The 14,177-nt window shown below is 37.3% G+C and overlaps 1 protein-coding gene across 1 annotated transcript in view; it reads right to left on the minus strand.

Moving 5' to 3' along the window:
* Positions 1-7,436: 7,436 nt before the first annotated feature.
* The window catches only part of stard9 (StAR-related lipid transfer (START) domain containing 9), a 56,754-nt gene continuing 50,013 nt past the window's right edge, over positions 7,437-14,177 (minus strand). Inside the window, exons 23-32 of the mRNA XM_073826903.1 lie at positions 13,042-13,239; positions 12,774-12,957; positions 12,529-12,669; positions 12,347-12,440; positions 12,096-12,262; positions 11,949-12,013; positions 11,668-11,870; positions 9,307-9,386; positions 9,057-9,215; positions 7,437-8,682 (exon numbers count right to left, since the gene is read on the minus strand). Coding sequence (XP_073683004.1) covers positions 8,581-8,682; positions 9,057-9,215; positions 9,307-9,386; positions 11,668-11,870; positions 11,949-12,013; positions 12,096-12,262; positions 12,347-12,440; positions 12,529-12,669; positions 12,774-12,957; positions 13,042-13,239 — 1,393 coding nt within the window. The 3' untranslated portion in view covers positions 7,437-8,580. The remainder of the gene's footprint in view (positions 8,683-9,056; positions 9,216-9,306; positions 9,387-11,667; positions 11,871-11,948; positions 12,014-12,095; positions 12,263-12,346; positions 12,441-12,528; positions 12,670-12,773; positions 12,958-13,041; positions 13,240-14,177) is intronic.

Consider the following 14,177-nt stretch of genomic DNA (forward strand, 5'->3'; position numbering starts at 1 on the left):
ACACCACGGAGACAAGACAGTGGAATGCCAGAGATGGATGATCTGAAAGGTGAAAGAGATGGAGATAACTGGACATTTATCTTTAGCACTGGAGTGACTATTATACATTTTGAAATTTCTTTCTGCATCTCACTATATTTTGATCATGCCTAAGGGACCGTTCACACAGAACACATTTTTGCATCGAAAAATGCAAAACATGGGCAGTGGAATGGAACAAAAAGGTCTTGAAGACACTTTTTTTAAATTGAGAGGTCATGCTTTGTCATGTGAAAAAAAAATGGAAAAGATGCAACCGCAAAGGTAGAAAAACAATGAAGAAGTAGAACGCAAAGATGTGTTCTGTGTGAACAGCCCCACAAATTCTCACATACACTCTTAGCGCATATTACGATTATATACGCCTATTTGTATACAGTGGGGAACACACAGTAAATGTAATTTTTGCAGTTTTAAAGCTGCAAAACAATTAGTCGCGATTAATCAATTAAAAATGAAAGTTTATGTTTACATACTATATGTGTGTGTACTCTGTATATTATGTATATATAAATACACACACACATATATGCATATATTAAAACAAATATTTGTATGTTTTTGAATTTAAACACTTTTATATAATTTATATATTTAACTTTATTTTACTTTTTTATTTAATTACATATATATATTTTACAAACAAATCATAACATATGAACGTAATTTTTCTTAATATATACATATATGTGTGTGTATTTGTATATACATAGTAAATATACACTGTACACACACATAGTATGCAAACAAACTTTTATTTTGAATCGATTAATCGCGACTAATCGTTTTGCAACTCTAACAAGTTTTAGAATTTTAAATAAAGATTCTGCATTTTTGCCTACATTGAAAAACAAGATGGAACATTCTTAAAGGGATAGTTGAACAGCTCAACTCAACAGCTCAACAGCTGCTGCCATTTAAAAAAGAAAACAAACTTATAAGAAATGATTCAATTAAATTACAATACAATCCTAATTGTCGCTCATCCTCCTATCATTACCTGCCTCTCTGCTTGCCCCTGTCTATAAGAATGGTGAAAATCCACTTAATAAAGTACACAATTAACAAGTATATACCTGTTTCCCATATAGAATGTTTCTCTACACTCTCAAGATTCCAAAGGCCGCCATTTTCAGCACATGTCCTCTAACCGTCACTCTTAAGGAGGGTGTGTATGCGCTCGTGCTACAGTGGAATGGCGGGTGAAGGTTAGCTGCTGAGATAGTTCTATCTTTGTGAGGCATGTTGCTCATGTGTAGTCTTATCGCCCTAAATGGGGGGCTGGGCAACCCCTCGGAGTTAGAGAATGTGAAGAGCACCCTTCACAATTTTCCTACTTCGTCACATGCTACGTGATCAGATATTTGCTTGCGTGTTTCTCCTCACAGTCAGATGATTAGTGGTAAAAATCCTTGCTAAACATGAGTATCCAAAGCTTCTGCTTTATTTGGCTCCAAATATCTAGGCCATTTAAATGCACTGGATCAATTGGATTTCACCTACTATTTGTAGTGGGTCATCAGGGTTAGTCTATCACAACAATGCATGTATTGTACAATATACAAAATTGATGACACAATTAACATCTGGCTCAAGAACTGAGGGAAGAGAAGAATCTAACAGGTGTCCGAAAGAGTAGAGAATAGTAGTTCTCACTCTCTTTTTTCTCTCTCTCTGTATCAGGCCAGCGCAGGGGGTATGTTATCAAAAAACTATTCTCCACCCACCAGCGGGAAACCCGTTATCACAAGAGGCACAACTCTCCTGCTCTCTCTACGTATGGTGTCTCTGTTTCTGCAATATGCTCACGTTCACACATACAGTTCATGACGAAGTATCTACTCAACATCTCAAACGAAAGAGAGAGACAGAAGCGACTTGAGTTTCGAAAAAATTCTTCACCTAAAAGTGAAAATCAAAACCAGTCTTAAGTTGCACGGGTATATTTGTAGCAATAGCTAAAAATACATTGTATGTGTCACAATTATCAAATTTTCTGCCAAAAATCTTTAGGATATGAAGTAAAGATAATGTTCCATGAAGATATTTTGTAAATTTCCTACCATAAACATATTAAAACTTATGTTTTGATTAGTAATATGCACTGCTAAGAAGTTTGGACAACTTTAAAGGCGATTTTCTCAATATTTAGATTTTTTGCACCCTCAGATTCCTGATTTTCAAATAGTTGTATCTTGGCCAAATATTGTTCTAACCTAACAAACCATACATCAGCTTATTTATTTAGCTTTTACACTATGTATAAATCCCCTTATGACTGGTTTTGTAGTCCAGGGTCACTTATGATTTTTTTTTTTTTTACAATTTTTTCAAACTCTCTACAGTAGCTCTTAAATCTTATTTGCAGTTGCGCATACTGCATTTTTTTTTTCATTTTTTGTGAACTGTTTATAAATCTACATATGCTAGAGTATTGAATCTGAACTATTTTATGTCATTAACATTATATTTGTGAATACAAACTGTAATTGAAATACTGCAAGAGCAGTATCTCTAGCTAATAAAAATGTCACAGAGTGTTTATGCTCAAATTCTGCAACCGAAGCTAAGAGGGCGGCTATCTACTGTCCAGGAAGCCAACACGGCGGGTTATTTCTCACATGTGTGAGGGGAGAGGCCACACTTAGGTGTGGTATGAATTTATGACGCACTGTGTGTGCCATGTTACTGTAAGAACAACTAGAGTCTAGCACTAATGGCATCAGAGCATAGTGTTTAAATGAGATTATTAAAGTAAATTGTGGATATAAACACCACCTTGATGATATAAGTTTACCCTGAAACTGAAATTCAATCATTATTTATTCACACTCATGTCATTTCAAATTCTTTCTTCTGTAAAACATGAAATGAGATGTTTTAAAGAATGTTCACGCTGCTCTTTTCCATACAATGAAAACAAGCTGACGTGATTTAAATGTTTGAATAAACTGTTGCAGTACATTTAACACAGCAGTGGTCTTGAGGCAAGCAGAGCGTGCAATTAACAGACAGAATAATACAAAACTATTCCTGGAATGAACTTTATAGTCATATTATGAAGCTCTAGGCAGTAAGTAATGGTGTTTACACCACAGCGGTTCACCGTATAAGGTGAGCTTGAAACATCTCACCTAATTTTATTATTTGAAAGGCTTAGTATTTCTGCGAAACAGCTTTCATCTGTTTATTCAATGAGAAACAGGTGAATGTGTGTTGATTTTATGTTGGAAAGTCCATCTTAAACTGAACATGGTGGCTAGTTTCGAGGTAAACTGGTCTATGTCCCAAAATCCAGCCTGACTGCCTTAAAGTTATACAAAAAGCTGGTTTGTTGCTGGTCTAATGTGGTTTACCAGTCCAGACAAGCTTGACTCAGCTAGCTTGTAGAGTTTCTCAGAGTCAAATTAATGATAATACAGAAGAAGGCAAGGTATGAAAACTGATAGTTATAAAATGAACAGAATTTAACTGTCATATTGAAGTTCTCAAAGTGAAAGGCAGATAATTATGTAGGAAAATGAAGAGTTCTTACATATTTGCATTGGTTTGTATCCAGCGTTTTTTCCAAGTGCTTTTTATCACGAACGTGTTCAGTGCTCAACAGGTTGCCTCACTTCTCATAAGACTGCAGTACTTTAACGAAATGAACAATAATCAAACCTGTCCCTGAAAAATTAAAATGAAATTTGCTCTTCAGATTAAAACCAAACAAGAAACAAACTGTTTGGATACATCTCGCCTATCAAATGACATTGGGAATCCCAAGCCCTCTAAGAGTTTCAAAAGTAATAGTATACTTACCTATACAACTGAAAACAGTCCCGGAGAATGACACGCTTGTTTGTCGACGTCTTTATAATAAAGTCCGTTATTTGAAGGGTAATAATAATCCCATGAGAGGCGCTGAGGTCTAGGTCACGGTGGGGGAGAGCTGCTGCAGGGGCAGGGAGTGCGCGCAGGGTCGCCGCGTATAACGCTCATTCTCATCAGCCGCGGTTTGACCCACCCAAAGTGTTAAAAATAAAGTAGACGAGCGGAGCGAAGCGCTGCCTGAGCGCAGGGGACGCGCATTCCTGTCAAGAGTCACTGACTTTAAATGGCGTTCCCCACCCTTTACACTGCCCGCCTCTACTGCAATATCAAGCCTTGCATAATAAAACGAAAATATTTACTATCCGCGACTAATCGATAGGGAGTCACTAGTGCCAATGTAGATAGACTAGTGCAGGGGTTCCCAACCTTTTTAACCCCCCCCCCCCCCCCCCTCCTTCTCCGGTCAATTTTGCAAGGCCCCCCTAACACATTAGATCTGGCAAGCTTGCTAAATTACGTGAGCACTATTTGCAATTAATATTTTTTATTTCAAAAAAATAATCTGTCATTTTAATAGCCTAAATCACAACCTAAAACACACAGGAGTCTACCTTGTTGTAGTTGAAGAATCATTTTGTTAAATTACTAAAAAAAAGCTTTAAGGAAACCTTATAAAGCTCAGGACATACTAGCAATGCGTTAAAAAAATGCTAAAACATAATAGAAACATGCTTTGTGGCAGCAAAGTGGTAAAATGTGTTAAAAACATTAAACATGGTAGTAAAGTGCTAAAACATGCTAGCAACATGTGAAAATGTGTTAGAAACTTAAGCATGCTAGCAGCGTGTTAAAACATTTTCTGTCAATGTTAAAATATGCTAGTAACATGTTAAAACACATTTTACCTTGTTCTAGTTTTAAGAATCATTTTGTTAAACTACTAAAAAAGGTTTTAAGGAAATCATGCAAAGCCTTGGAACAAACTTAGAACATACTAGTAACGTTCTAAAACATGCTAACAGTGATAAACCAGTGAGGGAAAGAGGGAGATTGGGATCAGGAAATGATTCAGGCCAGATTCAAACCTGAGTCCCCATCAGCCACAGCTCCCATATGATTACGCCATCAGTCCTGTAATAAAAATCAAACAGACAACAAAAGTAATACGTTTCTATTTAATTAAAAGGCTAAAATTATACTTAACTGCCTGATCACTCACCTCACCTGTTTACCTTTTTTTGTGGCCTTGTTTTTGGAAAGGACAGAAGAGACAGACAGGAAAGTGGGGGAAAAGAGGGGGATTGGGAAATGACTCAGGCCGGATTCGAACCTGAGTCCCCATCAGCCAACTGCTCACATGTGATTAGGCCATTAGTTCTGTAATAAAGAATAAACAGACACCAAAATTATTATATGTTTCTAATTAACATTAATTATGTTTTTTGTGGCCTTGTTTTTGTGGCCTTGTTTTTGGAAAGGACAGAAGAGACAGACAGGAAAGTGGGGGAAAAGAGGGGGATTGGGAAATGACTCAGGCCGGATTCGAACCTGAGTCCCCATCAGCCAACTGCTCACATGTGATTAGGCCATTAGTTCTGTAATAAAGAATAAACAGACACCAAAATTATTATATGTTTCTAATTAACATTAATTATGTTTTTTGTGGCCTTGTTTTTTTGGCCTTGTTTTTGGAAAGGACAGAAGAGACAGACAGGAAAGTGGGGGAAAAGAGGGGGATTGGGAAATGACTCAGGCCGGATTCGAACCTGAGTCCCCGTCAGCCAACTGCTCACATGTGATTAGGCCATTAGTTCTGTAATAAAGAATAAACAGACACCAAAATTATTATATGTTTCTAATTAACATTAATTATGTTTTTTGTGGCCTTGTTTTTTTGGCCTTGTTTTTGGATAGGACAGTAGAGACAAACAGGAAAGTGAGGGAAAGAGGGGGATTGGGATCAGGAAATGATTCAGGCCGGATTCGAACCTGAGTCCCCATCAGTCAACAGCTCCCATGTGATTAGGCCATCCGTTCTGTCTTAAACAAACACCAAAATTAATATATATATATTTGTATTTAACTTTAATTATGTTTTTTGGCCTTGTTTTTGGATAGGACTGTAAAGACAGACAGGCAAGTGAGGGAGCAATGGAATCAGAAACTGACTCAAGCCAGATTCGAACCCAAGTCCCCATCAGCCAACAGCTCGGTCATCAGTCCTGTAATAAAGAATAAACAGATACCTTAATTAATACATGATCTTTCTATGTAGTTACAATGCTAAAATTATACTTACCTGATCACTCACCTCACCTGCTTACCTTTTTTTGAGTTGTTTTTTGAAAAGGATTTATGTTTAGTTACATCAGATCACCACCAGAGGTCAATATCGAACCATTATTGGCCTAAGAAATCATCATCTCATCTGCATTTACCATTTCATTCAAGCTGTCATTCACGTAGTTACTTTCCTGTTTTTTTTCACCACTGGAAAAATCCAGAAAGATCTTAACTTAATTCACTTACACTTATAAGGCTGATTCTTAGACCAGGGGAGTTGCTAGACCTAAAGCTCTACTGGGGCACAGTCCATTACTCGTTAATTCAGTTGTTGCATGTAGTTTAATGTCTTTATTTTGGGATTATCAACGTAAATTATAACTCAAATTTGAGATTTTACTGGGGCACAGCAAGTTTAGAGCATAAAATGTTTTTGTTCTGATATGAATATCACTGTAATTTGTTGAGTGTAGGGCTAATTTTGATCCACATTATTCTCTAACGCGTGAAGTAAACCTATGAGCGAGACTTCCACCAGAACAATAACGTGCAGTAAACAATAAAACTCTAGTAAAAATGTAACTGCACTACGAACCAGTGTGCTCATAATTAAGATAATACATTAAAAAAAACATGGTAAGACACACCAAACTGCACTATCAAGCAGCAAAACGACCTGTTTTTTTCCAGCTAAAAAAGCTGGACATGGATGAGCCAGGAAGCCAGCCATAAAATTGACCAATTCTGCGCACTCACTCTTATGGGAAGAGAAATTAAAAATGTTCTTACATTTCTGAATCTCTTTACACACACACACACACACACACACACACACACACACACACACACACACACACACACACACACACACACACACACACACACGTTGGGTTTACATGTTTTATGGGGACATTCCATAGGCGTAATGGTTTTCATACTGTACAAACCGTACTTTCTATCGCCCTACACCTACCCTACACCTAAACCTAGCCCTCACAGGAGATTGTGCATACTTTTACTTCATCAAAAAAACTCATTGTGCATGATTTATAAGCCTGTTTCCTCATGGGGACCTGAGGAATGTCCCCACAAGGTCAAAATCTACTGGTATTCCTATCCTTGTGGGGACATTTGGTCCCCACAACGTGATGAATACCAGGTACACACACACACACACACACACACACACACACACACACACACACACACAAATACTAAAATAAAGATGAAAAACAAGAAGCATATTTGAAAAATGGCAAATATATTTACTAAAAACATGTTCTGCTTCATAAATTAAAAGTCATTAAGATTTTGGAAACTCCTCCAAACCATAAAAATAGTCAAAAAGAACATTTTAACACAATACAAATGATAAATTATTTTGCATTTAGATAACAGGTTACATAATATAGAATACATTTACAGTATATCAAAACATATAATAAAAAATCAGAAATCATAAAAAAACTGAGATCATAAAAAAAGAAATACCCTTCATTTATACAGTACACTTTTTGTTTCAGTGAAACATTTTACAGATCAGCTGTCTAGATACAAATAAAACCACTGATCTTGTATCATTCTACAGTGCTTAAGCAAGGGCTCTTTTGATCACCACGTCAAAACAATGGGTTTAATGCAAATCTAGATATGTGTATACTCTTTACAAGCTGAAGCCACTGTAGAAAGCGTAATAGTTCATGTTGAAAATGATTAACTTTGTTTGCATTTCATTACACAAATTAAAAGAACATTTTGCATAAACATTTCACAAAAATAACAATTACAATACTGAATGTATCAATATCAACAATAGAATTGCAGTCAACAACAGTCTTATGTTAGTCAGCACAGAACGTGCCATAATTGTCTAAGCAATTGCACAAAAATTTGCACAAACAAAAATGGCCATGTTTATGAAAGGCACTGTATATTACAGAATGAAAGTGAAAAGGTCTCTGCAGCTGATGTAAAGTTTTACATACTAGTTATTTCTGAATGTAGCTTAAGACAATGCAGTGCATTAAAAAAATACTGTAATATAGTTGATTGCTTAGATTTGAATATCCCTTCCTACAAATAACAGAGCTATGCATAGTTTAGCCTTAGTCAAATGATAATCAAGTGATAACTATACACACACACACACACACACACACACACACACACACACACGAAAAATAGCTTTGGGATTTTACTTTGATCAATCAAAGTATTATAATCTTTTCACAATAAGCAATACTTTGGCACATGGGGGGCAAAGTTATCTAACAAAAATCAAGACGAGATAAAATAAGGCAAGATAGTGTTACACAATATAATCATACCATCAGTGCTGTGTAAAAAGAATCAAGTAAAGAGCAAGAACATGAGGTGCAAATCTGAGCAAAACCTTCAGGGTTTTAGTGTAAGTGCTTGTTGCTACATGAGTAACCTGATTTGTCATAAAGAGAAGAAAGAATCGAGGTCTGCTATGACAGCTGCTTGCTTCCTAGACACTGCATTCAGCAATCTAGGCAGCAAGGACGGGCTTCCCAAATCCACCTATAGGGGGAGACAAAGGAAACAATGAGGAAAACTCAGGTCATTTATTATTAAAAACATTATTAAAAACTGTAAAAAAAATAAAATAAAAGTATTCTGGTATCTTCATAAAATCACGGTTGAACCACTGATATCACATAGACTATTTTAACGATGTCCTTACTACCTTTCTGGGCCTTGAACGTGTCAGTTGCATTGCTGTCTATGCATGATCAGGGCTTACGGGTTTGGAACAACATGAGGGTGAGTAATTAATGACAGAATTTTCATTTTTTGGTAAACTATTCTTTTAAGCAAGCATAAAGCTAATGCAAATGCTAATTTATTAAACTCATACATGATGAGGGAAAGGATATAAGCTGAAACCATCTTACTTGTAACAAGTAGATGACAGTGACAACTTCTCGACCGTTACGTTGGCTGGGTTGAAGGATCCACGCACTGGGTAGAATCTCACCACGAATAGTGTCCATACTGGGACGGGGCAGTGTCTCCTCGAATACAGACTGCATGGCCAGCACCCACATATCATCCTGAAGAAAAGAGGATGGATCAAATTGAATGTGTGATTAAGGAAACGTATGTTTGAATAGAGTTAATCACAGAACAGAGTACACAGAACACCTGTTTAGATTCTGTACTGAGGCAGCAGAAGTCCCGCGGCTGTTTAAGCTGGCAGTTGGAGACGTCCGTCAAAAGATAGACTGATTGGAGAGAAAAAACAAAACAATATAATCAGTAAAGGTAAATTTGGCTTTTGCCTATATTTGAACGTAAGTTATTAGGGGTTCAAGCACGTAGCGCTGAAACCCTTTTGTAATTGCTAGGCCAAGGATCAGCAATCTCCACGTAAAACTGACTGTGCAGACCAAACCGTAAGTCATAGAGACTCGAAACTTGGAGGGATGGTAGTACTCACACCGGCAACACCGGCACCAAGGCTCGCCCCAATCGGCCTGACTGGGGAGCTACAGCGATCGAAAGTACGAAAGTACAAAAAGGCCGGACAAAACGCATGCCTCAGATTCGAACGTTAAATCGTTCGTTAAATTATTGAGAATGATGTAAATGATGTAAAAAAATAAAAAAGTACTAGTCCTAGGTTTTTCACTCATTCTGGACTCTCTAGATCAATAATTATAAAAAAAAAACGGTGGTAATTTACTCTTTGGAAATCTATAATGGGGTTGTTTAGAAAAGGGGCTGGTCCAAATTTCACCCAAAATCCTATAAAGCCTAAAGGAAAACTCAAAACTTCACGAAACCTGGTAAGCACATGCAGCAGGTGATTCTAAATAAGCATGCAAAGTTTTAAGGAAATCGGACCTGCGCTATGGCAGTCATAAACATTAAAAAACATAATATTTCTATGTTAAATTATTCTTTAAAAAAAAATTCTTTTTTTTTTTAAATCATTGATTTAGGTGGTTACAGGCTTTAAATACTATATTTTTTATATGTGCTTAAATGCCTTAAATCACTTGAACCTTGGTAATTGCTGATTGCAGCTATATTATTCATTATGTTTATAATGTTTATAATCATTTTTAAACCCCCAGAGCCATGTGGAGTACTTATGATGGATAAATGCATTTTGTTGGACTTCAAAAAATCAACAACCATTCATTGCCATTATAAAGCTTGGAAGAACCAGGACATTTTTAAAAATAACTATGATTGTATTTGTCTGAAAGAAGAAAGGCATATACACCTAGGGTGGCTTGAGGGTGAGTAATCCTTTTTTTTTTTGATTAACTATTCCTTTAATGCCATTAATGACTTTATGAATTTAGGACTTTCTGCTCTGATTTAAGATCTTTGAAGATTTAAGATCTTTTTAGGCCTTAATTTGTGGAAAGGCCAGTTAAGACTTGCAGAAACCTTGCACTAGTTCTTCCGTGCATGAGAGCTTTAAAGGATTTAGTTCACTTCCAGAACAAAAATGTACAAATAATATACTCACCCTATTGTCATCTAAGATGTTCATTCTTTTCTTTCTTCAGTCATAAAGAAATTACGTTTTTCTAGGAAATTTCTCCATATGTGACCCTGGACCACAAAACCAGTCTTAAGTCGCTGGGGTATATTTGTAGCAATAGCCAAAAATACATAGTATGGGTCAAAATTATTGATTTTTCTTTTATGCCAAAAATCATTAGGAAATTAAGTAAAGATCATGTTCCATTAATATTTTTTGTGAAATTCCTTCTATAAATATGTAAAAATGTAATTTTTGATTAGTAATATGCAGTGTTAAGAACTTAATTTGGACAACTTTAAAGATGATTTTCTCAGTATTTTGATTTTTTTGCACCCTCAGGTTCCAGATATTCAAATAGTTGTATATCAGCCAAATATTGTCCTATCCTAACAAACCATATATCAATGGAAAGCTTATTTATTGAGCTTTCATATGATGTATATATCTCAGTTTTGTAAAATTTAACCTTATGACTGGTTTTGTGGTCCAGGGTCACATATAGTGGACTTCAATGGTGCCTGTGAGTTTGACCGTCCAAAATACAGTTTAAATCCAACTTCAAAGGGCTCTAAACAATCCCAGCCAAGGAAGAAGAGTCTTATCTAACAAAACAATCTGTAATTTTCTAAAAAAAAAAAAAAGAAAAGAAAAAAAAAGTATATTCTTTTAAACCTCAAATGCTCGTTTTACTTAGCTCTGCCATGCGCATGTGTACTCTGTGTAATCCTCAAAAAATTTCTTTACGACTAAAGAAAAAAAAACATGAACAAATTTGAATGACAATTTTTGTTCTGGAAGTGAACTAATCCTCTGAGAATGCTTGCACTGTAGGGGTGTAACCCTAATTTTCTGATTCATTGCAAAGACCATTAATTCATCGTTGGTGAACATGTCACACTAGATAATCAAAGATGCACGATTTTGGCCTAAGACAACAGAAATCCTGAACAATTCCAAAAATTTGTCTCAGATTACAAAATCATATCATGTGCACTGAGCTTTACCTAGTTGCGTGCTTTGGTCCAATGGTCGTGTCCAGGCAGATTTAACTGACTCATGGTAAAGGTGAGTCTTTGAGTGATTATGAACTATAGACCACAGACTGGCCAAAGGCCTCTCTAGCTCTACTGCTCCAAGAAATCCATGAGCTGAGGGTCTGGAGGTAGCCTTGTGAAAGACCTGAACACCTCTCTCCACACCTTGATGCCTGGTGAGAAATGGAATGTGAGGACGGAATACATACATCTAAGAGGTTCATACATGCACCATATGCATATTACTATACCTCCAACCAGCAGCCGCCTTCCCAGCCAGCAGATTTCTCGCATCACCACCAGAGGCCAAATACACCTAAAACAGACAAGCAAGTCCATGAAGCATTTGATATTGACTTGCTCTTGCATATTTTGAAATGTGAGTTGCAGTAGCATACTTCTGAAATAGCACTGGCAAGAGTACAGTCAGCGATATCCTGATATGAAGTTGATATAGATGAAGGGGAACCAAAGGAGAGAGTGCGCTGTCGAGCACAGGGAGGAGATGATGGAGTGGAGGAGGACTCAGGCTCATATCCAGTGACAGATGTCTCCAGGCTGACATCTAGAGAGAATAGGGCATCTGATTAATTAAGTGGATTCAAGGCATAGCCTTTGGGTTTCCAATTGTTTACGGGTTATCGCTTACCCTGGACTGACAGCCATCTACGCTGGGCTTTTGAGGTCTGCAATGGGATTACAGGAGGCCGAGTCCTTACTTTGAATTCTGAGACTCCGTTTACCTGAGGAATGAGGTGAAGAGCTTGAAAAATAACATTTTAAATTAAAAGAACATGGTAGCATGTTAAACTTTTTAGTGTGGTTTCTTACCTGTATTAATGGTGAGGTAATGTCTTTCAGTAAGGCAGCATTGCTGCTGTTGTACCCTGAAGTGGGCCCTGAGGACAGACTCAGGTTTGAACCACTACATAAAGTACTGTTACTAATGCGTGTGCGGAACCGCAGGTCATCCTACATAAAAAACAGCGAGAGAAGGAAAGAATGTATTAAAGTATTTTAAAACAAGCAAAGGACAGCTATACTTGCTCATTCTAAAAATGAAAAACGTCAGTGACCTTCACTGCCTGCGAGAGAGCTTGCTGTTGTAGTCGTCTTTTCTCCTGTTCAGTCCTCTCACGGAGTCGGTCTCTTGCACGTGCAATCTCTGCTCTTGCCTCCTCACGTGCTCGGCTGTAGTCACGCAAGAGAAGCTCAATGTCAGATGGACACTGACCCTCCCTTCTTGGTGGATCAGGAACTCTGGGGAAGAGCATCTGGTTGAGTATATAAAATAATAGAATATTACAACGAAATGTAACTTTTGAAATGTAACTTTCAAATAACCTGCTGGTTTCGACAATCTCTTGTCTGATCTGTTGCAGATATTCTCTGCGTCTGCTTGGCAGGTCTGAAACTCTTTGAGATTGCTCCTCGTAACTTGCAGGGATCCGATGCTTACTGGGACTGAGGCTCCGAGCACGACGACACATCTGGAGACGGGCTTCTCTCTCTTTTCTCAAACCTTCAATGCTCTTCCTGTGCCTAATGACAAAATGGAATTCTATTTATAACAAGATCTAAAGACTAAGGGTGCTTTCACACTTGGATTGTCCCGACAAACCAAAAGTGCTAAGGTGAAAGCATCCTAAATTATGGAAGCACGTTTCTGCCACTATATCAAAAATATATTTTTAAAAAAGTTATTGTGACTTATCTCACAATTCAGATTTTTTTCTCAGAATTGACTGCAAGCTATAAAGTCAGAACTGCGTGATATAAACTCACAATAGTTAGTGATGAAGTCAGAATTGTGCGATATAAACTCACTCAATTCTGACTTTTCTCAGAGTTGCATGATATAAACCTGCAATTCTGACTTATTTAATTATTTTGTGATATTTAATTTCTCAGAATTGCGAGATATAAACTCTCAGTTCTGAGAAATAGTCAGAATTACATGATATAAACCTGCAATTATGCAACTGCAAAAAAATGTCTTACGGTGTGTTCACACAGGGTGTAAGCGTCAACGCTTAACGGCAGGCATGGCTGTCGTTTTATGGTCATAGCAGCGTCAGCCAATGAAATGATGCTCTTGAACAGGATGAACGTGATTGGCTGCCGCCTGGCCACCGTATTTGCATAGAGCGATCCTGATTGGCTGACGCTTCCGTCGGCGGCGCTTCACTGGCGTTGCTCACGGCAGAAGTTGAAAAATTCTCAACTTCTGCCACGAGCAACGCTAGTGAAGCGCCGCCGACGGATCCACAATTCTTTGCGGCAATGCTTGATGTCACCCATTCAAAGTCAATGGGAAGCGTTGACGCTTATGCCCCGTGTGAACACACCGTTAGTTTGTATCTCGCAACTTTAACTTTCTCTCAGTATAATCTTGCAATTTTGAGAAATGAGGTCAGAAATGCGAGACATAAACTCGCAATTCTGACTTTTTTTTCCTCAGAATTGCAAGATATATTCAC

This window comes from Garra rufa, chromosome 21, assembly GCF_049309525.1.
Source record: "Garra rufa chromosome 21, GarRuf1.0, whole genome shotgun sequence".
In the NCBI taxonomy this organism is placed as follows: Eukaryota; Metazoa; Chordata; class Actinopteri; order Cypriniformes; family Cyprinidae; genus Garra; species Garra rufa.